The 24,213-nt window shown below is 39.8% G+C and overlaps 1 protein-coding gene across 4 annotated transcripts in view; it reads right to left on the bottom strand.

Moving 5' to 3' along the window:
• The window catches only part of TOX2 (TOX high mobility group box family member 2), a 146,052-nt gene extending 130,297 nt beyond the window's left edge, over window positions 1-15,755 (bottom strand). For 2 of the 4 annotated variants that reach the window (XM_073683744.1, XM_073683745.1), the window contains exon 1: window positions 15,484-15,755. In XM_073683744.1, coding sequence (XP_073539845.1) covers window positions 15,484-15,582 — 99 coding nt within the window. In that variant the 5' untranslated portion in view covers window positions 15,583-15,755. Of the gene's footprint in view, window positions 1-13,644; window positions 13,884-15,483 lie in introns of those variants that run through there. The other 2 variants (XM_073683746.1, XM_073683747.1) reach the window with 2 other exon arrangements.
• Between the last annotated feature and the right edge of the window lie 8,458 nt (window positions 15,756-24,213).

The following is a 24,213-nucleotide window of genomic DNA, read 5'->3' as shown; positions in this document are numbered from 1 at the left end:
GGAGGTAATCAATTTAGTATATTAAAATGTCTCTCATCTTCTTACCCCGACAGAGAAACCTGTCACTGAATGACAAGCCAGGCGCCTGTGAGCATGTGCAGTAGAAATCTCTGCTGCTGTGACAGCACATGGTATATATTATCTACAGTCACAGCAGCGCAGCTTCCTACTGCACATGCTCACAGGCTCACCTCCTAACATTCTAGGACAGCTTTATGTCAGTCTAAAAGATGGCAGCCATTTTAATGTACTATAATTATTATCTCCTTAGACGAAACAAATATAATTTGCTAATTAAAGTTATTTAGGAATTTATTGATTAAGACATCTTCTTACTTTCTTTTTTTTTCTATGCCCAGAGAATCCCTCAATCACATTTTTGCAAAATTAAGTTTAGTTGGGAAATGTAGTCTACTACTTGGGAGTAATTTTTTTTGTAAAACTGCCTGATTGTTAAAATCGAATATTAAAACAGTATTTTTCATAAATGTCACATAACCCCAACCCCTGTAGTGTGGTGTACACATATATGCTACTCATCATTCACAGGACTGTGACCCAGATAATAATTTAAGACTGATGTTCTTTTTCATCCTTCACTGTTTCTATTCTTTTTGTGGTTTCCCACTTGCAGGCCCTGTCCTAATTATCAGTCATGTATATCTCCTCTTATCAGCTGTCCCGGCATTTCCTGGACTGTCTCTCTCACTTCCCTCACTAATAATTTATGACCTGTAGAAGCAAGTTGTGCCAACTTCCTCTACAGGCCCAGCGGAAGGACTGGGGTCTGTATTCGGGGCTAGCATCACATATTCCAAAAATGACATTCCTGCTGCCTATTTCACTGTTGTCCAGGGGTACAGAGGTAGAGGCCATACCTAGGCCTTAGTGCCAGCGAGGCCCAAAGGTCCCTATGCCGCATAAGAAAACATGAATTTTTCAAATTGCACATGATGAGGGGGAAAGGCCCTGGAACATATTTTGTAATGAGGAAATTTGCAAGTTACACCTTCTCCCATATGCTGATATGTTCTATTAGACTACTTGAATGAGACACTACTCTAGAGGTGGACTGTCCATTTATTCAATAAGTCGGAGGTCCGCACCTGAGGGCCCTTAGTATAAGAATAATATAAGAGATAAATGCTCCTAAAATGCAATTTATTCACTTGAACCAAATGGCTCTAGTTGCTAGTAAAGGGTCATTAATGCACAGTCTACCTATGATATACATTAAGCTCCAAGTATATAGACAATGTCCTAAGCAGTCTGTATGTATAAGGCATAAATAACCATACTAAGCAAACATAAATCCACTCCACAGAGATGTCTTGTATTTTGGTGGTATGGTAATAAAGCTGTATAATAATCTATGGATGCGTTGCATAGTAGCCTATGCACTATAGATGACATTTTACACATGCCACAATCATGGTAAAGAAAACGTAGAACCCGTAAAGAAAGCAAATCAGAAAAGTGAAAAGTAATTATTATTATTATTATTTAATGGCCTTCGGCTCGATCTTGAGCCATGGCGACTTGATGGATGAACGCTCTGTAGGAAGATTGATCTTGTGCAAGCCTAGATAGGTCCACCAGGGTCTTCTCCGCCGTTATCTTGATAGTATCAAGCCATCGGGTTGCTGGTTTTCCTCTTCGCCTTGGTCCTTCTATTCTTCTGACCATGATGTCATTCTCCAGTGATTTCTCTCTTCGTATGATATATCCAAAGTAGGCAAGTCATAGCTTGGTTGAACCTTACTTCGAGTGACATGTCTGGCTTGATTTGTAAATCAATAACGAAAATGTGTGCTAGGCTGTGTGCCCACTATGCGTTTTTTAAGAGTTTCCGCAGCGGCAATTCCGCCGCAGAAACGCTTAAAAAAAGCTTGCCAGAAGGTCTGCTATGTTCCCCAATGATAATCCACATGTGCTGTGCACATGCTGTGGAAATTTCCGCTGCGGATTATCATTGCGAGAAAATCCGCAGCACTACCAATTATTTTGCGGAATGACGGCGATTTGGCCATCATAGACTTGCATTGAATCACTTAATATCCGCATGACTACATGTGCACTGGCAGATATTAAGCGATTCATTGTGCGGTTGGTACCCGGGTCTGGAGAAGAGGAGACTCTCCTCCAGACCCTGGTACCATAGAACCTGTAGAAAAAAAAAGAATTTAAATTAAAAAAACACATTATACTCACCTTCTGATATCCCCCAGTCTTCTATCCGGTACGTCTTGGCTCCTCGGGGGCTCGCAATGGAGTCGGCGGTCGTGTGACCTGTCACGTGACTAAATGACGTCATGGAAGGTCCTTTTACACCACCGCGAGACACCGGGAAGACCGGAGGAGGAGAACGGGGGCCATCGGAGGGTGAGTATAATGTTTTTTGTTTTGTTTTTCAGCATTTTTATTCTTTTTTTTTAACTAACTTGGTCACACTATATAAATTCATGCCGGATGCCGGTTGCATGGATTTATATAGTGTGACCAAGTTGTCAAGCACTTTTCCAAGTGATGCTAAAATCGCTTGGAAAGCGCTTGACAACCCGCATGCGAAATCGCATGTGCAAAACGCGTGAAAAACGCTTGTCCCTAGCTGAAAAAACGCATGTTATATCCGCATGCGTTTTTTCTGCCAGTGAGATGCAGAAACGCTCAGGAAAAATCCGGAGCATTTCAGTATCGTGGGCACACAGCCTTACTATTCTCTGAACTGGAAAAAAAGCGATATTAAGTACAGCAGTAAGTATGGAAAATATTTCCTTCTGGATTACAATATGTCCCAGAAAATTACTTTGAAAAAAGCGGCACTGAAACTTTGTTCCAGGTTAATCTAGCTGCCATTCATATGTAAAAAATGTGAAAAAATAATAAATGGAAAGGCTATGTACATGTTCTCGCAGATATTTTTTTTATTGTTTATTTGCTTCCTAAATGTAAACTTAAGCAACTTTCTAAATAGTCTCCAGGAAAAAAAATTCTAACATTTTGCTGCTGCAGGTGTCTGTAATTCCTTTATCTAGCTGGGTGCTTTTGCAAAAATGTTACAAATCTCTCAAGGCTCCAGCTCCTGGTTCTAATGGCTTTCTCAGTTTTTTTCCCACCTAATATAGACAGGAGGAAAAGTATCTCAAGAAGAGCAGTCTACAGAAAAAGAAGAAAGCACATGAAGAGGAAAAAAACAGGATAGAAGCTGTGCTACGATCTTAGCTACTGAAAACCTAAGCATCATGTAAACACACAAAGCACACATCCAGCCTATATTACTGGGAGAGACAATCGCACAAGACAAAAATCTGAAAACTTGGATCAGGTTACCAACTGCTTAGTTTGAAAATATTTGAAGATTGCAACCTGAAACTTAGCACAATATTATTAACTAAATGTTAAAGTATCTCAACAAGAGAAGTTAACAGAGAAGGAGAAAATCAAATGAAGAGGAAAAAAAAACAGGATAGAAGCTGTGCTGATATCTTAGCTACTGAAAACCTCAGCACTATGTATACACACAGACCACACATCCAGCCTATATTACTGGCAGAGACAGTCCCACATGAGAAAAATCTGAAACTTGGATCAAGTTACAAACCGCTCAGTTAGAAAAAATACATCAAGATTGTAGCCTCAAACTTATCACAATATTATTAACTGACTGTAACCACTAACATATGCAAAAATCATTTATTTCCATATCAAAAGTATCCATAACCTTCAAGGTGCAGTGACCCTTTAAAAAAGACTAGTCAGTATGACAGGCTGCTACATACTAGGCCATTCTGAAATTGCACTAAGGTAACTTGTCTTCCTTTATATTTGATATAACTATTCTGGAGCTCCATTGTGGTTTATCGTATCTGACTTTTATTCTATTACTTGAACACAACATGAAATTTCTGTGGAAACTTGGAAAAGTCTCACTGGTTGTCTAACTAGAACACAAGTATAATGTAGAGCGACTACTGCAGAAGCTGGCACTACACCAGGACGGGGAGCGAGGGGCTGTCTCCAATGAGGGTCTAGAAGTCCCCTGTACCCTCTTTTATGCATAGAAAAAAATAGAAGCTTCATAAAGCTTGGCTGAAATTTGATTTCTGTACTGCGCTGATAACAGAAAACTGAATTAAGTTTCCCATGAAAGCAACATGTAAACAGATGATGATACAATCACTTTTAGTTCCCCAGAGTAAATCCTGTAATGGAGGGAAGAAGACGATCACATTTTTATCATGGATGAATAATGTTACAGGCTCAATGTGGGCGCCAGACACTCTCGAATAAGCGGTGCCACAGCGTCATATACCCTGTTCACTATTGCTCCTGCTGTGAAATATTGCACAACTATTCTCTGCTTGCAGGCATTTCCTATCCACAGATAACAAATTTGTTATTGGGAACTAGAGATTTCTGTTCTTTTAAAAGATTTATAGAATTTTAATATTATTTCCACATCATAAGGCCTCATTCAGACATGTGTGAATCATGTAAGTGTTCATCTTTTTTCACGGACAGAACACATATCCGTTATAGTCTATGAAGATGTTCAGATGTCCATCCTTTTTATGGATTGTGTGTCCGTCCAAAAAAAAATATGCCTGTTTTTTATCAAAGTCGTGGATCAAAATCACCCATACAAGTCTATGGGTCCATAAGCGTCACGAAAAAAAACATACGGATGCCATTATTTATTATGTTTTTGATTATAAAGCGCCATCATATTCTGCAGCGCTTTACAGACATCATCATCACTGTCCCCATTGGGGCTCACAATCTAAATTCCCTATCAATATGTCTCTGGAGTGTGGGAGGAAACCGGAGGAAACCCACGCAGACACGGGGAGAACATACAAACTCCTTGCAGATGTTGTCCTTGGTGGGATCCATGTGCAATCTGTTGCTGTCCACTTTTAACATTACCATGGGTAGAAGAAGCATTGCAATTTATTTTGTTTTTTTGCATATGGGAAAGTCACTGATGAAACACTGATGGCAAAATCTTAGACACTAACCAAACACTGATGAAAATTTGATCCAAAACACTGATGAAAATTGGTGCGAGAAAAAAAAACGGATCTCTGAACGAGGCCTTATACTGAAGTCGTAGCGCAAATTAATAACTTGACCATAACTATGCCCCGGTCTTATTAGTACATTGCTCCACACTGACTAACGTAGAAAAAAAATAATAAAAAAATTGAAGAACAAACACAACACTGCAAATTTTTCCTTCAAGTAAAAGTTACAATACAGATATCACTACTAGAATGAAATGTAACCATTAAAGGAACATTTTGTGCCAAAAATTATACACTGTACTATGTTTAGTGAAGCTCGGAGAATACATCAGAATGACACAAGGGATTCAAGAATACCAAAGAGAGAATCCATGTGTCTTGCCCCTCATGTCCGGCACTAAACATAACAAAGAGCATATGTTTTAGCATAGGGTCTCTTTAAAAAATGTACGGTATATACAGAAGTTTTAGACATTTTTAGAAAATATCCAATCTGCTTTTATAAGAGTTTTAACTTTCCATTAAATCATGTACAAAAGAGCTCTCAATGTTATAAAGTAACAAAAGCAGTAATAATCTTTGCACCAATCCCCTGCCACCCCCAAGTTCACACTACATCAGCCATTGATTAATTTTGTACCTTCCTGTAACCCCTTCCAACTTTCCTATGAGACAAAGCTCTTTTAGCTGTCACCCCGGCTTATTGACAGCAGTGTCGAGAAATCTTATTAAACTGTGGCTAACAAGTTTTCTGGTTTGCAGAAAACTGTCACTAAGATAGCAGCTAATGCTTGCCAAAATGTAGTAACTAGTGATGAGCGAGCATACTCGGGTGTTTTCCGAGTATCTTCAGCGTGCTCGGGTGTTATGTTTTATTCAATCTGTGTGCATGATTTGCGACTGTTTGACAGCTTTAATACATGTGAGGAATGCTTGTTTGTTAGGCATTCTTCACATGTATTAAAGCTCTCAAACAGTCACAAATCATGCGCACGGCGTGACTCAAACATAACACCCGAGCACGCTGAAGATACTTGGAAAACACCTGAGAATTCTCGCCGAAAGGGTTAACAGAACATACTCTCTGATCACTATTAGTAACCATACTGTAACAGAAAATATAGAAAAGTACTAAACTGAGAGGTTGGAATTATTTTTTTTTATTTTTTAATAATTACTTTAACCATTTAAAGTATAACTGTCGCTTCAGAACTTGCAGCAGAATGTCTGTGTCTGCCTCTAGCTCCCCCCCTTTCCATAGACTATTATGAGCAGTAACTGCCATCTTATATCTCAGTAATGTGAAAATCGTTATTCACTGATTGCAGATTTTACTCACGAATTGAGACTGAAAGATCAATCCAGATGAAAAAAAACAAGCTGATTTCTGTGATAAGATATATTACAAAGTTGATTATTTTTATGTGTCCTGTTGATTTATAAAAAATGTTTTTAAATAAAATGATGGTTACTCATTAAGTTAGTATGATCTTTTTTTGGATGGTGATTTTTTTTCTTCATGCTACTTAATGTCTGACTTTATTCTTTAGATTTTTGACATTTATAAATTTAATTTCTGTTGAAATGTTCATAAAATGTGGTAACTATCCCTTCTATAGTGGTTGTGAGCAATAGATTTGGCAAAATAAACTTACATGGCTTGTCCATGCCTAGGAGGCAGTTTGCTGTTCTGGAAAACCTCCTACAATGAGTGTGTCAACATTAAAAGCCAGACTAGGCCATGCTTACCCCTTTAAAGGGAATCTGTCAGCAAGTTTTTGCTATGTAAACTGAGGAGAGAGTGAGGTTGGGGTTTAAACACAGAATTCAATGACGTGTCACTTATCAGCCTGTGTGCTGTTGTTTACTTATAGTGAAGGTTTTATCATTAGGACATTATCATTGCTGTGAATAACCTAACTGGTGCCTTGGCACCTGTCTGACTCCGCCCACTACTGTGATAAGCAGCTCCCAGTCAATAGACAATATACAGACAGAGCCTGGTGTGGGCTGGGTTAGCATTATTAGCTCTGCTTCATTCTAGATCTAAGAACTCTGATTGTGTCACAACTGCTGCACCCAGTAAACTAAATGATACATAGTTGGATTCAGCTTCTCTTTGCCTACATCAGGCTGCTTTCAGATGAGGTAGCAAAAACCTGGAGACAGATTCCCTTGAAGGTTGAAATTGACTATTACAAGATTACGCTAAACATATAGAACACCGGTTTTTGAATATTTAAGCTTAATGTCAACCTAAAATCTATGTTAAAAATTATTCATCTAATGAGAAGTAATGTTTAAAGTGAAATTAAATATGGACATGCCAAAGACTATTTTAAGTGGACTTCCGTTTTAAGGCTGTGTGCCCACTATGCGTTTTTTAAGCGTTTCCGCAGCGGCAATTCCGCTGCAGAAACGCTTAAAAAATGCTTGGTAGAAGGTCTGCCATGTTCCCCAATAATAATTCGCATGTGCTGTGCACATGCTGCGGAAATTTTCGCTGTGGGTTGTCATTGCGGAAAAATTCGCAGCACTACCAATTATTTTGCGAAACCGCTGCGTTTTTGCTGCCATTGACTTGCATTGAATCGCTTAATATCCGCATGACTACATGTGCACATGCGGATATTAAGCGATTCAATGTGCGGATGGTACCCGGGTCTGGAGAAGAAGAGACTCATCCAGACCTGGGTACCATAGTACCTGTAAAAAAAAGATTTTAAAATAATAAATAAACATTATACTCACCTTCTGATGGCCCCTGGTCTCCTTTACGATGCGTCCTGGCTCCCCGGCAGCTCGCGATGGTCTAAAAGGACCTTCCCAGACGTCATTTAGTCATGTGACAGGTCACGCGACCGCTGATGTCGGCGGTCATGTTACCTGTCATATAACTAAATGACATAATGGAAGGTCCTTTTAGACCACCGCAAGCCGCCCCCACAACACACCGGATGCACCGGACAAGGAGACCGGGGGGCCATCAGAAGGTGAGTATAATGTTTATTTATTATTTTTTACCATTCTTTTTAACTATAACTTGGTCACACTATATAAATTTATGCCGTTTGCATGGATTTATATTGAGTGACCAAGTTGTCAAGCACTTTCCAAGTGATGCTAAAATCGCTTGGAAAGCACTTGACAACCTGCATGCGGCAATGCATGTGAAGAACGCTTCACATCCGCTTGTCCCTGGCTGAAAAACGCATGTACAATCCGCATGTACAATCCACATGTACAATCCGCATGTAAAATCCACATGCGTTTCTTTCTGCCAGGGAGATGCAGAAACGCTCAGGAAAAATCCGGAGCATTTCTGCATCGTGGGCACATAGCCTAAGTCACACTCTTTTCCTATTTCTCCAAAGAAAATAATGTATATGGATATAATAATTCCTATAAGAACTAATGTTACTGTTTTAACTATTCTGAAAATACTGAATTATAATTTTCCCTGATGGTACATAAACAATGACAGTGGAAGTAGATAATAAAACATTGAAAATGTCAATCTGAGGCTGAGTTCACACGATGCGTTTTTCATGCGTTTCCGCGGCGTTTTTGCAGTTGCGTAAACGCCGCGGAAACGCATGAAAAACGCATGGTAGAAGGGCAGCAATGTTCCCCAATGGAAATCCGCATGTGCTGTGCCTATGATGCGGATTTTTCCGCAGCGTAAACGCTGCGGTCAAAAATCCGCAGCATGTCAATTAATTTTGCGGAAACGCTGCTCTTTTGCCGCCATTGACTAGCATTAGACCGCATGGAATCCGCATCACTGTATATGTTGATGCGCATTCCGTGCGGTCTAATGTGCGGATGGTACCCGGGTGTGGAGGAGAGGACTCTCATCCAGACCCAGGTACCATTAAAAAAAAAAGAATAAAATAAAAAATATATATATTCTCACCTTCTGACGGCCCGCGCTGCGTCCTGCCGGCTTCCCGCGCACTTCGGGGTTGAATGAAGGACCTTCGCTGACGTCAGAGTCATGTGACGGGTCACGTGACGTTGACGTCGGAAGGTCCTACATTCTTCACTGCCGGCAGCCGGGACCGATGAAGCAGGACACCGGGGGCCATCAGATGGTAACGTATAGATTTATTTTTTATTTTTTGACATCACACACTATATAAATCCATGCCGGTTGCATGGATTTATATAGTGTAAAGTTGACAAGCACTTTCCAAGTGATGCTAAAATCGCTTGGGAAGCGCTTGTCAACCCGCATGCGGAAATGAAAGTGAAGACCGCTTCATTTCCGCATGTCCCTGGCAGGAAACCGCATGTACAATCCGCATGCGTTTTTTCCTGCCAGAGAGATGCAGAAACGCTCAGGAAAAAATCCTGAGCATTTCTGCATCGTGGGCACATACCCTAATACAGAGAACAAAACAATGTAACCTGGAAATGGCCCAACAAGTAATTCTCTAGCTATGTATGACCTCAGCTGTAGCAGAAAGAATTTGCAAAAAATGGACCCAACCATATTTCGGGACTGTATTTTTGTGTGTAATACCAATATGTTTATTAATATTGTTATGTCTTAAGATAATATATATAGAGAGAGAGAGAGAGAAAGAGAAAAAGAGAGAAAACAAAAGATATGGCAGCACAAGCAAAGACAAAATGCAGTGGATAGGTGCCAGCCTGAGGGTACAGATCAGTAACTTAATAACATAAATGCAAAAAAGCAGGCAGCACATTGTAGGAATATCGAAAAAGTGAACCAACTTTTAATTTGCAATGTGGGCAAAAAAAGCAACGTTTCGGCTCCAAAGAGCCTTTGTCAAGAGGCTCTTTGGAGCCGAAATGTTGCTTTTTTTTTTGTACATATGGCAAATTAAAAGTAATGGGAAAAGACTGGGGCAGCAGTTAAGGATTAAAGGACTTACTGCTAATTGAATGGGAGATAGTTCTTGGAAATAGTGCTACTGCACAATAATCCTTCTCACTATATTTAGAAGGTAAAAGATTGCCATTACCTCATACAGGTATCATTTTGGCCCTTTTTTGCTCATTCTTGCTGAATACTTCACCATGGAATAAATATAGGAGGTGGCTTTTTAGCCCCAAGCTTGATGGAAAACAAAACTAGCAATGATGGGTACATGTATTGTACCCATGGCAGTTCCCAATGTTTTAAAAATCTCTTTGGTGTTATTCTACTGCTCTCTTGCTCTTATTATGGGCCACAAGCCTCCTGTTTATTGTGAGGAGTAGACAGCTAAGGGGTAATTAACAATTTATTAGGACATTTTTGAAATTTTCAAAGTTCAATTTGTTTTTTGTTTTTTTATTTTAAAGTGAGTCATTGGAGCAAAATTCTTTCCATAACTTTACAGCATAGCAGTAACACTATTGGCATTTTTTTTCTGAAAAGAAAATTCAATAGAAAATGACATTGGAGTTTCATGTGACAAACAGCAATATGATTTTATTAATTCCTAAGGAGACATTAAAACGTAAATTGAGCTGCTATTTGAGAGCTGTTTGTGCACTATATACACATGCTTTATCCCATGGAAAATAACATTTTTCCTAAAATGACATCACAAGGGAGTAGATGTGGGCACTGCTTACATTTACTTAATGTCTCCAACTCTCCTTTCTGTATCATAACGACAGAAAAACATTGAGGTTTGAGGTTTACAGCAAATTTTGTTGAATGCCACATTGTTGGGACAATAAAGCTTTACTCATCTTCAATCATAAGCATGCTCGGACTGGCCCACAGGAGGATAGGTGAATTCCCCGGTGGGCCCCTTTGCAGTAGCGGACCCCCTCATCCTGATATGAGAAGTAGTTGGCACAATACACTTGATTCACTATGTACAGACAAGGCCAGAATCTCATCATTAATTTAACAAACTACCCCGTTTAATATTATAGAAGTATTTTCCTAATTTCAGAAGACCCCTTTAAACACACTATTAGACCTCCTTCTTAAGTTAAAATTAGGTTATATATTATGTATTTCTCTATATAAATAATATTTTACACTTGAGCATGGAAAAGATGTCTAATATATGGACATGCTGCATTCTTGGGATTCATGGTTAGGGTAATAAAATGGCTCCAAGCATTGTCTATAGGCAACAGGTGCACAGTATGAACCGCTATGGAGCTGTAAACTGGCAGTGCGTCATGTTTGCTTTAGCATATCTGTATACCCCTGAACCCTATGAGCAGATGTTTTCTGGGTCACAGAATATTCACGGTACAGCATGTTATCCAACCACAGTCGCTTATTAAACTTTCTAATTAACATCAAATTAACCAATTAACTAAACTCATATTATAGCAAAGACAGCTTGCTGAGTAGATGAGGATACTAAATCCTAAACCCCCTTAATTCCCCAAAAGCTCCCAGGTCGAGATATTTGATATTTGCTTGCTAATAGCACAAAAAAGCAGAACATTGAACACAAGGTTTAATTTTTCTTCTTAATCCAGGAACGACAAACCAATTTCGCTCAATGCGCTATCTCGCTGACCTACCGAAATGCAGAACTGAAGCAGGGGCCACAGTGCCCCCAAGCGGACATTCACGGAGCTGCAACTAGAATATTGATCCTATCTCAATATGTTGTTAATGGATATTCTGCATGACGATTTAGTATATACTTATGTACACAATGGTTTAGTATATATTCATACAACTTACGGTAGTGTGGATTTCATATGTAGCAGCCTAGGGTGAAAATTCTTTGTTAATGCACTTGTGCTGCTAACACACCTAAGTTGGTGACCCTCTATTATTTTATTTGCAGAAACCTCTTACATCTGTTTAGTATTTCTAACCACAAAATGAATGTAAAATGTACGAAAAGTCAAGTTGCAAGATTTATTTATGTAAAAATGAAAGTCATGGTCATAGTAATGCTCTAATGCAATCTCCAATGCTATTCTGTATTATCACCAAAGACCACATCTAGGCACTCAGCTTGTGGCACATTGCCCGGGAAAGGTGCCCGATGGCAGGGAGGCTTCTGCCTCCATTCAGGGTGAAGGCCTGGCTTCTTATGCATTCATGGGTTAATAATATGCATGGTCAGAATGTGGATCTATATGAACGCTGATTGTATCGCATTATTTCAGATGTCTATGTTTGCCTAGTTGAGATACCAGTCACAATACCTCCATGCGGCTAAATAAACATTCAATCACTTGTATGACCGGCCACGAACGTCCTCAGTATGGCCACCACCGTGTCTGTGGTACTATGTTATATAGGGCTATACATATCGTAAATACATACACACGCTAACATGTATATGCCCGTACTTCAAAGGAACGATATATCATACGGCGACTTGAATATAACAGTCATGCACTATATTATACACCCATAGGAATCAATTCCTTGCACATCATAAAGTTTTACAAGACAGTGGGCATCATTAATCAGAAGTATCCAACAGTTATGTTGCTGCTGCAATGCCACAGAGAACAGAAGAATCAGGAAATAGTCTGAAAAATGGCGCAATTATTTTATTAGAAATGGCGCAATTTTAGCGAGATTGATATGCGTTCCAAATTGTGACTTATTCTGAGATAAATGGCTACGTGGCCAAGATATACATTACAGAATCACTGTGTGTATGTGTTAGTGAAATATATATCTGTATACACACACACACATATATATACATAGCCAATGGTCTTTTGTGTATATATGTAAATATAAGCATATAAATAGGATATAGATGTAGAAATATATATATGTAAATACATATACTTACAAACTGACGTTTATATACGTATACATAGCTATGTGCATTGTACATAGATGTCTATAGGTGCTTATGCACGCAGACAAACATATACATACATACTAAAAAATATACGACCCGCTACAAATAAATGAGCCAAATGCACAAAAATAGATATAAAAAGAGAAAAAACGCCTTCTATTTCCCTGCAGCAGCGGACTGTTTCCTTACAGAGCGATTAATTGCTTTCCTCTCTTGCAACAAAGGGGTGAGCTGTGTTTGTGCCCAGAGCTGGCACTGTAAATAGGGATAGAGCCGTGTAAACAGAGGTATTTCCAGTCCTTGTAACTTTTGTTCTGACACAAAGGCCTGGTGATGATCTGTCACCATGAGAATAACTTAGAATCAGCGTGGACAGTGTTGCCTGCACCTTCCACAGCCCCACTGGTCACTTCTATAGGACGCTATCAGGCTGCTGATCAACAAATGCTGACTGCTTTTTTTTCTTTGTTGATCACTGTTACTCTAAGTCCGCTTTGTGCCTATGAAGGACACTGGATGACTTTAGCCCTAAAAACTAATATATACACCCTCAAATGTGCAGGGGGGCTCAGTATGTCGATAGAATGGGTCTTTCTGATACAATGTGTTTCGGTGATTTTCTGTAAGTAAATAAGGGTGCACTAAAGAATGGCAAATTCAGTTCTTCTACATTTGTATACAATGAATATAATACATAAGCAAACATAGACAACAATACACATACAGCAAAAGCCTGATCATCCCTCTGTATATATGCCAGCATATTGTACATAAAGTATGACCTGGTACAAAGAAGCTCATTTGTAAAAAATAAAAAAAAATCTAAAAAAGGTATAATATAGTAAAGCAATACTCACCCTAAGATACTTGTCTAAAATCCGGAACATGACAAGTTCTAGTACATCCACCACGGTGAACACCCTCTATTATTTAGAACACCTCTGGCACGTCTGCCTATATGCACTGCAAGTTTACTATGAACCCAACTACCACATAAATGAGGACATTTTCCTGTTAGATTCCGCACCATAATATCTGACATCTCAAATTGTCTGTCAGCACACCTCAACTGTACAGGAAGATACAATGCTGGAGGACAGGTTTATTTCTTTTTCTTTGTTTTTCTTTTTTTTTTTTTTTAGTATTATTTTATGCCTGGGATTACAGGGGTTAAAGGCAAGCACATTTCCATACACATGGAATTGAAGGCGTGATCTTATAATCATTTATTTTTAATGGCCGGAGAAAGGAGGGGTGGGTGGACAGGCTAGGAATGATTTTGGGGGGATTTGGAAGTGGGAAGGACAAACTGTAGCCAATAGCAGTCAATGAGAGGAGTTGTAAGGTGTTTGTATTCCTTAGGAAAGATCTCAACCAACCGTGCCTTGTGTCTGAGGAACTTGTCACCTGTTCGAAGCTTAGGGAATGACACATTGGAAGTCACAGAAAGGTTAATGTGACAAATCTCTATGAATTCTTGGTGGCCATCACATCTACTTCTACGTTATGAATTCAAGATGCGCACCAAAACTACTTCTACCTCGATGAATTCATGATGTCCACCACACCTAATTCTACATCTATGAATTCATGATGTCCATCACATCTACTTCAACGTCTATGACTTCGTGATGTCCATCATATCTACTTTTATGTCTATGAATTCATGATGTCCATCGCATCTACTTCTATGAATTCATGCCCACCACATCTACTTCTACCTTATGAATTCATGATGTCCATCACATCTACATCTACGTTATAAATTCAGGATGTCCATCACATCTACTTCTAATTCTCTATGAATTCAAGATGTCCAGGACAACTACTACAGTACCATTATATATCCACAATGTCCACCTTATCTACTTCTACCTTTATAAATTCATGGTGGCCACCACAACTACCTATATTTCTCTCTGTTCATTCATAAGTGCATATTATGTGGATGTATATTCATTTATGAACAACACAGCTACTATTATCTCTTAATATTTATAGTGGCCATAACATCTACTCTCTCTTTTTCATTCATAGTGGGCATCACAACTTTCTGGACCTCTCTGCCCGGATACTGATAATCCAAACTACTTTTGCCTTTATTATTTCATGGTTGTCATTACAACTCCTTCTGATGACCAATGTAATTGACCAAGCAGTGACCATGTTCAAGCTACATAGTTCATACAACCATCCCACAACAAGATAAAATATGGATATTCCTCGCAAGTCTTCAATGTGAGTGATGTGACTGCTGTCCTCTATATTTGTGACAATATCTACACACATTTCTGCAATCTGTGGGTTAAACAAGAATCCCTGCCTGATAACAACCTGTGCTTCCTTGCAGCTGTCATCCCAAAGTATTACACTCTGTCCTGCAAGTTGAGAGCATGCACCAAGCTAGAACCTGGCATGCCCCATGCCCTCCAGTACAATGCCCAGATGGATCAGCAAGTGGTGGGCCAGCCAGAACCAGATGCCATGTAACACAGTGCAAAGCAACTTCTCACTGGCAAACTCTTCCTACTGATCTGGTGCAGCACCCATCCCAGGCACCACTGTCAAACTGGCCACTAAGGACACAAAGTTACCATCCACCTCTGGTCTTACCCCCTTCCCACTCAATAAGCAATAAGAGCAAGCATAAGAGCAGAGCTATGAGCAGATGTGGCAGCAGAGTGTTAACACTGTACCTTGTTGCAGTGATAAAAGTCCAGGGGGCTGAGGCAGGTGGGGTCTGTAGATAAGGTGCCCACGCTGGTGGGGGCAGGAGGGTAGAACCTAACGTCCATCACAAGTCGGCCGGAGGGGCATTAAAGCAGCTTGATGTTTTGTGTATAGATTTTTTTATAAATTCTCTTCTGCAGGCTCCTGTGTGAGCTGCACTGCCTCTTGCTGAGTGTATGTGTGTGTGATAGAGGGAGGGAGGCTGTGTCTATTGTTTGAAACAACAAGACAGAGAGGGAGAGAGAGAGAGAGGAGGGAGAGGGAAGGGGTGGGGGGGGGGGGGGGGTTGGGCATCATTTATTCTCCTTCTCTCAAACATCCGTTCTGTGCTCTCTCTCTTTCTCTCACTCACTATTTTCAACCCCCTCTCTCTATTCTCTCTTGTTCTTTCCCAGGCCTCTCTCCCCACTCTCTCTCTTTCCCTCTTTTCGTTCTCCCTCCTTTTCCTTTTCTTTTTATTAACTCTTTCCGAGCCTTCCACCTCCCATGCAGCTGCACATCTGCAATCCTTTTATTTTACTGTTACATTCCTCACTTTGCACATTGGCATATGAATGGTTAATGATACTTAGCCACATAACTTACAGTTCATTATCTAGAATGTGTATCACAATTATCCCTATTAACACCTGCAGTACTTAATAGATTAGAGGGTGATGTAAAGCATTTCCCCTCCCCCTGATCTCTTTTCAAGATCCATCTATCTATCTATCTATCTATCTAGCTATCTCTCCATCCATCTATCTATCCATCCATCATCTATCCATCCATCTATCCATCCATCTATCCATCCATCATCTATCCATCTATCCATCCATCCATCCATCTACCCATCCATCAATCAATCAATCCATCCATTATCTATCTATCTATCTATCTATCTATCTATCTATCTATCTATCTATCTATCTCATATCTATCTATCTATCTATCTATCTATCGATCGATCTTTCATCTTGTGCAATTGCATGGGCAATTCAGCAAAGATTTAAGATTTCCAGCAATTACAATTATTATAAGTAATGTTACGATTATGATATTAATTATGCTTTTTTTTTTCATAGCAATTTGTCTCTTTCTGGAATTGTTTGTCTATAACAATCATTTACTTAAAAGAATTTCCGGTATGAAAAGGTATTATATACTAGTGAAGGTACATAGTCATTTGGCAAACTGTCTGAAAAGTTGCAATTTTATAAACTCGGACATCTTCTTGTAAACTTGGACAACCTATGGGAATTTGATAAGTCTCTGAAAATGTTCTGATTGAAGGTTTGTATGCCGCTAGATGATTGAATCTTAAAATTCAAATTCGCCAGGTTCCTAAAGATTCGATTTGCAGCAAATTGCATTACTGAAAATCCCCCAATTGCTCTGAATTGACCTGTATGACACTCTTATGTCTCCTATGACTGTATTGAACCACTTTCAAACTCTTTAACAAAAACACAGCATTAGTAATGTCAACATGACTTCACCATAGTAACAGATGGTAACCTGGTAGTAACCAACAGTCCATTTAATAACAGCACACTGATGGACTTTTTATGTCTTTTTAAATGAAAAAAACAATCCAAAATTTTTGACATTTATGATTAGACAGACTGTTTTGTGCAGAACAATGACTCAAACTGACAGTGTCACTGTCAGAGGTAACATCATGCTGTGACTGAGACAAGTGGTGTCATATATTCTATAACACCCTCCACTTCATCCCCACTCATACAAATATTGGAAGCAAAAGAAACAAATATGACCTGCCTATGGTAGTACTACTATCCAGGTAGCTGGTGCTAGTGGTGGTGCTTCTGCTGCAGCTGGCGGCTTCCACATTTTTAACTGTGGTATGTTTTTTTTTCTTTCACGCCACCTCATTCATTGTTACTTTTTATTTTAGCATACATTTTGTACAGCACAATACATTTTTGACAATCTTTTCAACCTCAAATATTCAACCCTTGCCAAAAAAAAGGTAATCAGAATTGCTAGGTAGCTAGGTACACATACAGAAAGCAAAAAGTCACAGCAGGCTTCAATATAGGTTTGACGTGTAGGTGTCATATTGTTCAAGTAAATGAAGTGTGCAAAAACAGACATACACAAGTTAATGATAACATTTTTTAAAGTAATTTATTTAAGTTGTTTTTTTTTTTAACTAAATGCATCCGCCTTCCCACAAATGATGTAAAAAGAAATGCTTGATAGGTACATGTCCAAAAAGCCAAAATCTGCAATGGGGCGCTAGATTGGTGTGGTATGTATGTATGTGAAATCTGACTAGTTACACAGATATGCAAAAAAGTTGTTTGTGACTGTGCAAGATAGACTGTCGCAGTTAAATGTCTGGATTTTGGGGAATTTTCTCTCTTGTACTTTTAAAAGACAACTATTCCCCTTTACTTAAAATATTGTACAAGATATGCAAAAACTCAATACAGGCACTTGTGGCAAGGAAGCACACTATCTCTGACTCACACTGATTTTAGTTTTATTTTTCTGTAAAAAATATTGAGCTGCGTTGCTGCTGCTTTCTATTGCATTAAGAATGAAGAAAAATGTGTAATTCAAATGCTGTAGATACTAGCAACACCATATCATTGTTCAATCACACTGAGTTGGAGACACTGCTTCTGTCCTTTTAACTCTATCTCCCTCAACAATGGAATCTTGGTAGTATTTGCTGACTGCTACTCATTTCTTCTTCAGTGCTGCATTTATGCTACACATTCATGTCTGGAGTACTTGCTTTAGGGATTTCTCTTACTGTCTCTATTACTTAATTGTAAGCTCTGATGTACTCTCACTATCCTAAATCAGCCCCATGGCTATTATTCAAGCTATTATAATCTCTCCTGATTGGTTGCACTGTACCATGTGATATGATAGCTGTATGGCATTATGGGGAAGTCTGTGCGGTCATGTAAAACTTTTGTAGCTGATGCAATGTTTTGCAATGTGTAAAATGGTGGTAGGTATTTTTTGGTGATTTTCACAAATCGAACTGAAAATTCTTTGAATTCGCCAGGACCTGTGAATTTCATAAAATTCGACACAAGTTCAATTTACATCAATTCGCTCATCTCTAGCCTCTAGTTATTATTCTTTTCCCTGCAGTAATGCATTATGCAGGAGCCCAGTAAGACCAATTAGCTATCCATTTAGAGTATAGATAAGCTGAGTGCTCCAGACAAAGAGACCCCAAACCCAAAATCTCCCATTTCATCCATGTACTCCATGGTAACTGTTCTATACTGCATGACTATTTGTAAATGCACCTAACCATTAATAAACAACTATTTAATGTGCATGGGGGCACCTGACACTCCCCTGACAATTGATGATGAGAGAGAAAAGAAGAATCTGACATTTTAAATTTCAATTCTTATTCTTTTGCTCTCTCAGAAAATAAGCTGCGGCCAAAGTCTGGCAGAAGTCTATTCCATTCTTACCATTTAAAACACACCCCCGGAAATAGTGATAGAGAAATGGCATCGGGGTGAGGGAGATGCGACACTCTACTCTGCACCCACGGTCTGGCATTACGACTTACTAGGTAAAACTACCCCTTTGATCTACAGTACAGACCAAAAATTTGGACAGACCTTCTCATTTAAAGATTTTTCTGTATTTTCATGACTATGAAAATTGTACATTCACACTAAAGGCATCAAAACTATGAATTAACACATGTGGAATTATATAGTTAACAAAAAAGTGTGAAACAACTGAAAATATGTCTTATATTCTAGGTTCTTCAAAGTAGCCACCTTTTGCTTTGATGACTGCTTTGCACACTCTTGGCATTTTCTTGATGAGCTTCAAGAGGTACAATACTGTGCAAAAGCTTTAGGCAGATATGCAAAAAAAGAACTGAGGTCCGTATTCAGGTCTAATATCACATATTCCAAAAATGACAGATGAATATAAAATCACCTTCTCTTTGGCACATTCCTGATGCTTATTTCGAAGCTATCCAGGGGTACGGAGGTAGCGGTCATACCTAGGATCTAGAGCCAGAGACCCTATGGTCCCTATGCCATAGAAAACTTCATAAGAAAACATCAATTTTTCAAATAGTACATGGTGGGTGTATACTATAATTGTTAGAAATTATATCCTGTTCTATGTGATGCATCAATAACTTAAAATGTATATGTTTCTCTAAAGACAATTGTATGGCATACTTCTATAATGTTGTACTATGTATAGTGTTTTATAACAAGTCTTGTAAAGTTGTGGTCAACATTATTGACACCTCTGAATATTAAGTATACCATGTAAAATATCTTGTGAAAGAAAATATTTTGTGGAACTGCTTGGATTTATATAAACTCAAAAAGTTTAATACAGAACAGCACAAAATACAAAAATTACAAAGTTAAAACTTGGTAGGAAAAAATGATAGAAAATTGAAAACAAGACGTAGACTTGATTATTAATATCTGCTGTTCAGTTTGAAACAAAGGACAGAATCAGACTAACTTGTGATTAATTTGAAATTAGAATTACCTGTCCCTACATTTTAAGTGCTCACATGAACTTAATTAGCTTAAGAAAGTGGCTTTGATGCTTAAATGGCCAGTTTTATTTCCTGATCATTGCTTTCTATGCCTGAGACAAGAAAGCTCTCTGAACACACCAAAAATACTGTTATCACCAAGCACAAGTAGTCTAAAGGATAGAAGACTATTCTCAAAAAACTTGGCATCCCAGTTTCAATAGCTCAAAATGTTATCAAGAAGTTTACAATTAATGGAGCAATCACCAACCTTTCAGGATGTAGTGGAAAGAGGAAAATTGATGAGCGAATCCTACAAAAGTTGGTTTGAAATGTGGCAATGAAACCACGTACAACATCTAAACAATTTCAGGCTGAGCTGGAGACATATGAAACAACAATTTCAACCTGTACCAGTCTCCCTGTCCTGAAAAAGCAGGTCTCTATAGGTGAAGGCCAAGCTGAAAGGCATGAAAAAGTGACTGAACTTTGCTAAAAGTTACATGTACACAATCCTTTACAGAAAGTTTAATATTGACAGATGAAATCAAACGAGAGCTCTTTGGCAGTGCATACCAGTACTGTATTTTTTCGGACTATAAGACGCACCGGACCATAAGACGCACCCCAAATTTTGGGGTGGAATATAGGAAAATAATTTTTTTTTATAAGATGGGGTCTGGCTTATAGTCTGAATAGGTACGGTATCTTACCTGGGGGGCAGTGGAGCGAGGGTCACAGGAGGCAGGGTCCTTCAGGAAGCCAGTGCTCCAACAGTGGGGAGTTACCGTGGTGGTGGAGCAGGATCGCAGGGCCGTTCCCTCCCTCAGGAACCTGGCAGCTGCAGCAGAAAAGGTGAGATGGCTGAGGTCCGGTGCCTGACTGGGGGCCTGGGGCCTGGCTGAGGCCCGGTGCCTGGCTGGGAGCCTGGGGCCTGGCTGAGGCCCGATGCCTGGCAGGGGGCCTGGGGCCTGGCTAAGGCCCGGTGCATGACTGGGGGCCTGGAGCATGGCTGAGGCCCGGTGCCTGGCTGGGGGCCTGGGGTCTGGCTGAGGCCCAGTGCCTGGCTGGGGGCCTGGGGCCTGGCTGAGGCCCGGGGCCTGGGGGGGGCCTGGCTGAGGTCCGGTGCTGGGGGCCTGGCTGAGGCCCGGTGCCATGGGCCGTTGTCTGGATGGGGGCCGGTGTCTGACTGCGTGCCGGGGCCTGGCTGGGGGCCGGTACCGGGGCCGGTGTCTGGCTGTGCGCCGGGCCAGTGAGCGGCGTAGCAGAGCTGCGTGCGTGTCTTTCCGGTGTGCGTGGCCATCTTCCTGAAGCTGTGGCCGCGCACATCGGATAGCTGCGCCGCTCACGGCCCCCAGCCAGATACCGGCCTGCAGCATCTCACCTCTTCTGCTGTTGCCGCCACCACTGGGTTCTTGAAGGAGGAAGGGAACGGAGGGCCCTGCAATCCCTGCTCCACCACCACCACAACTATCAGGTATGCAACTATCTACGTTCAGACCATAAGACGCACCCCCCATTTTCCTCCCAAATTTTGGGGGAAAAAAGTGCGTTTTATGGTCCGAAAAGTACGGTACTTATATGTGAAGATATTTTTATTAAAAACAATCAAGGGTGCCAATAATGTAGACCACAACTTTATATGTGAGACAAAGGTTTATATGTAACATATATGTACATGTGCAGTAAGTATATGTAAAATATAGAATAAGCCACATTATATTAACCCCCTGCCTCCGCAGTCAGTTTTTGTTTTTACAATAAGTTTGCATTTTTGCCTCCGTTTCTTCTTCTTCGGGTGGGGGGTGAAGGGTGGGTGAATAGAATTTTTATACATTGTTTTTTTGTAGAGTTTTAAAACTTTTTCTTTTCACTTTACTTTTCGTCCCTTTAGGTAACTTGAACCTAATATCACAGGTATGAAATTGAACACAGTGTTTATCTTAATACTACAGTATTGCAGTATATACTGAAAATTGAGGTCTCCTATGAAGCTCAAGAATACCAATATGGCAGTGACAGGGGTCTTCAGGATTCCCCTTCAGGGGCATTCAGGTTTCCCCGCGATTGTATTGCGGAGGATCAATGTGCATGCATCGGCATTTGGTAATTTCTCAATATAAATGCCGCTGTCACAAACTGACAGCAGCATCTAAATGCTTGACAGCAGCAATAGGAGCTCAGTTCCTGCTATTGCTCTCTATGTGTAGAGAGAGCTGGCAACAGACCTCTGGCTGCCAGAGCAGGCCATTGAGGCCCCGCAATCACATTGTGGGGCTGCTGAGGGATGAATAGAATGATGCCATGCTAACATGTTGTTAATTCCACTGTCAGAGATTGACAGCCGCATTTAACAAGTTAGCTTGGCTCAGCTCCACCCACAGCTGTTAGAGGTAGGTCCTGGCTGTGACATGCAGCCACTATCTATTTTAAGGGGTTAAAATGTATTTATTTCATCCTTGACTATACTGTATCTTGGTGCAAACAGTATGCTGCTGTACTTTTTGGTTTGTATACTATTCATATTGGCCTGTCAAATGTTTCTAGGTACTGGGATACCCTGCACTTTATTACCGAAGAGCAGCACTTGACCGAAGAACTCAAGTATAGAGATATTTTGAAAGTAGAGATGACCTTGACCAGGACAGGCTGAATACATCTATCCGCAAATAGTATTAAAGGAACAAAAGGTGATATTTAAATGAAACCCCAATTTTATTTTCCATCTTAACATAATGACTTCCATAAACATAATGTCCCCAATCACAAAGCATTTTGAGTTTTTTTTTAACTCTTTAAAGTCCTATTTTTGGAACTACTCAACTTCTTCCTCAGAAAAGAATATATGCCCTTTGAGGTCTTTTTATGTGCACCTTAAGAAACAGAACAACGTCTTCAAGGCCAAAATATTAAATATGAATACGATAGTAATGGAAATACTGCAGTCATGACTTGTCTCATAACATAAGTATTAAGATCAATGGACTCATTTGGGTAATATAGATGGGGTTGTGTACAAGGAATAGGTACATATTATGGAAGATGGCAAAAAGAGACTGTGGAAAGAGAAAGAGTTAGGTAGCAGCAGATTTGGTCATAAAAATGGGGAAATGTTGGACCGGGGCCATATTTCTTTAGTGTGATAGTTCTTAGTTCAAACTTCTAGTCAATAAAAAAAGATAAAAGAAAAGTCTCAGACTGGTAAAAGACAAACTGGAAGAGATACAAACTGGTATAATGGAACTGAGTCCAACAGGCAAATATAAGATGGAAAACATGGGCGTACTCATTGGTTACACAGTTAAAGAGAGACAAGGTGATGGGGGTTTTAGACATGAATGGCAAGCAAAGTTGGAAATACCACTGAAAGATAATGCAATGTGTGCAAATTAGGAGTCCTCCATTTCTGAGTAGATGGGACTTGTATGATATCATTCACACCTTCTCTGAAGTGTTGCTACAAAACAGGTGTCCAGTTTTTCATTAATCCACGAAACATCCACCATCGAATTTCAGGTGCCACCTGTGTGTCTCACATAGCGCAATATAAGTTAGAAGGGGCACATCCTCTTAATAGTGAAATTCAGTTGAAATTAGTTTATCGTAAAAAAGCTTTTATTATACTCCCAGAATAAAAATTTGTTACAATCTACATATAAACTTGTGGTGAATTCAGCTGCCCAATTCTGAATTTTGTCATTACGTCTTTTTTTCAAGGGCGTTACATACCATGGATGGCAGGGGTGTAGCCCCAAATAATAGGAAAGACGATGATCCAGCTCCACAGACTCCAATAATAAGAGCAAATGTCTTTTATTTAGAATTTTTTTAAAATATCCAGATAGCGATAATGCCACTCCAGCTGGTGGAAGAACAATAATAGAAGGGAAAACACAGGGGCACCAAGGAGGGGTGCGCTACCAGACACGTTTCGAGCGAAGACCGCTCTTAAACTTGGTAAGACTATCAGCTGTGTATCCACCTGACTTCTGCACAACCCAACTGATGGTCCCAACCCCATTTTTAAGGCAAGAAATCCCGCTTATTAAACCTGACAGGGCACACCTGTGAAGTGAAAACCATTTCCAGTGACTACCTCTTGAAGCTCATCAAGAGAATGCCAAGAGTGTGCAAAGCAGTCATCAAAGCAAAAGGTGGCTACTTTGAAGAACCTAGAATATAGGGCATATTTTCAGTT

The sequence above is a fragment of the Phyllobates terribilis genome, unplaced genomic scaffold (genome assembly GCF_046119375.1).
Source record: "Phyllobates terribilis strain yellow unplaced genomic scaffold, ASM4611937v1 Scaffold_5__5_contigs__length_657084704, whole genome shotgun sequence".
Lineage (NCBI taxonomy): Eukaryota > Metazoa > Chordata > Amphibia > Anura > Dendrobatidae > Phyllobates > Phyllobates terribilis.
The sequence above is the reverse complement of the archived record's forward strand: the minus strand, read 5'-3'. Positions and strand labels throughout refer to the sequence as shown.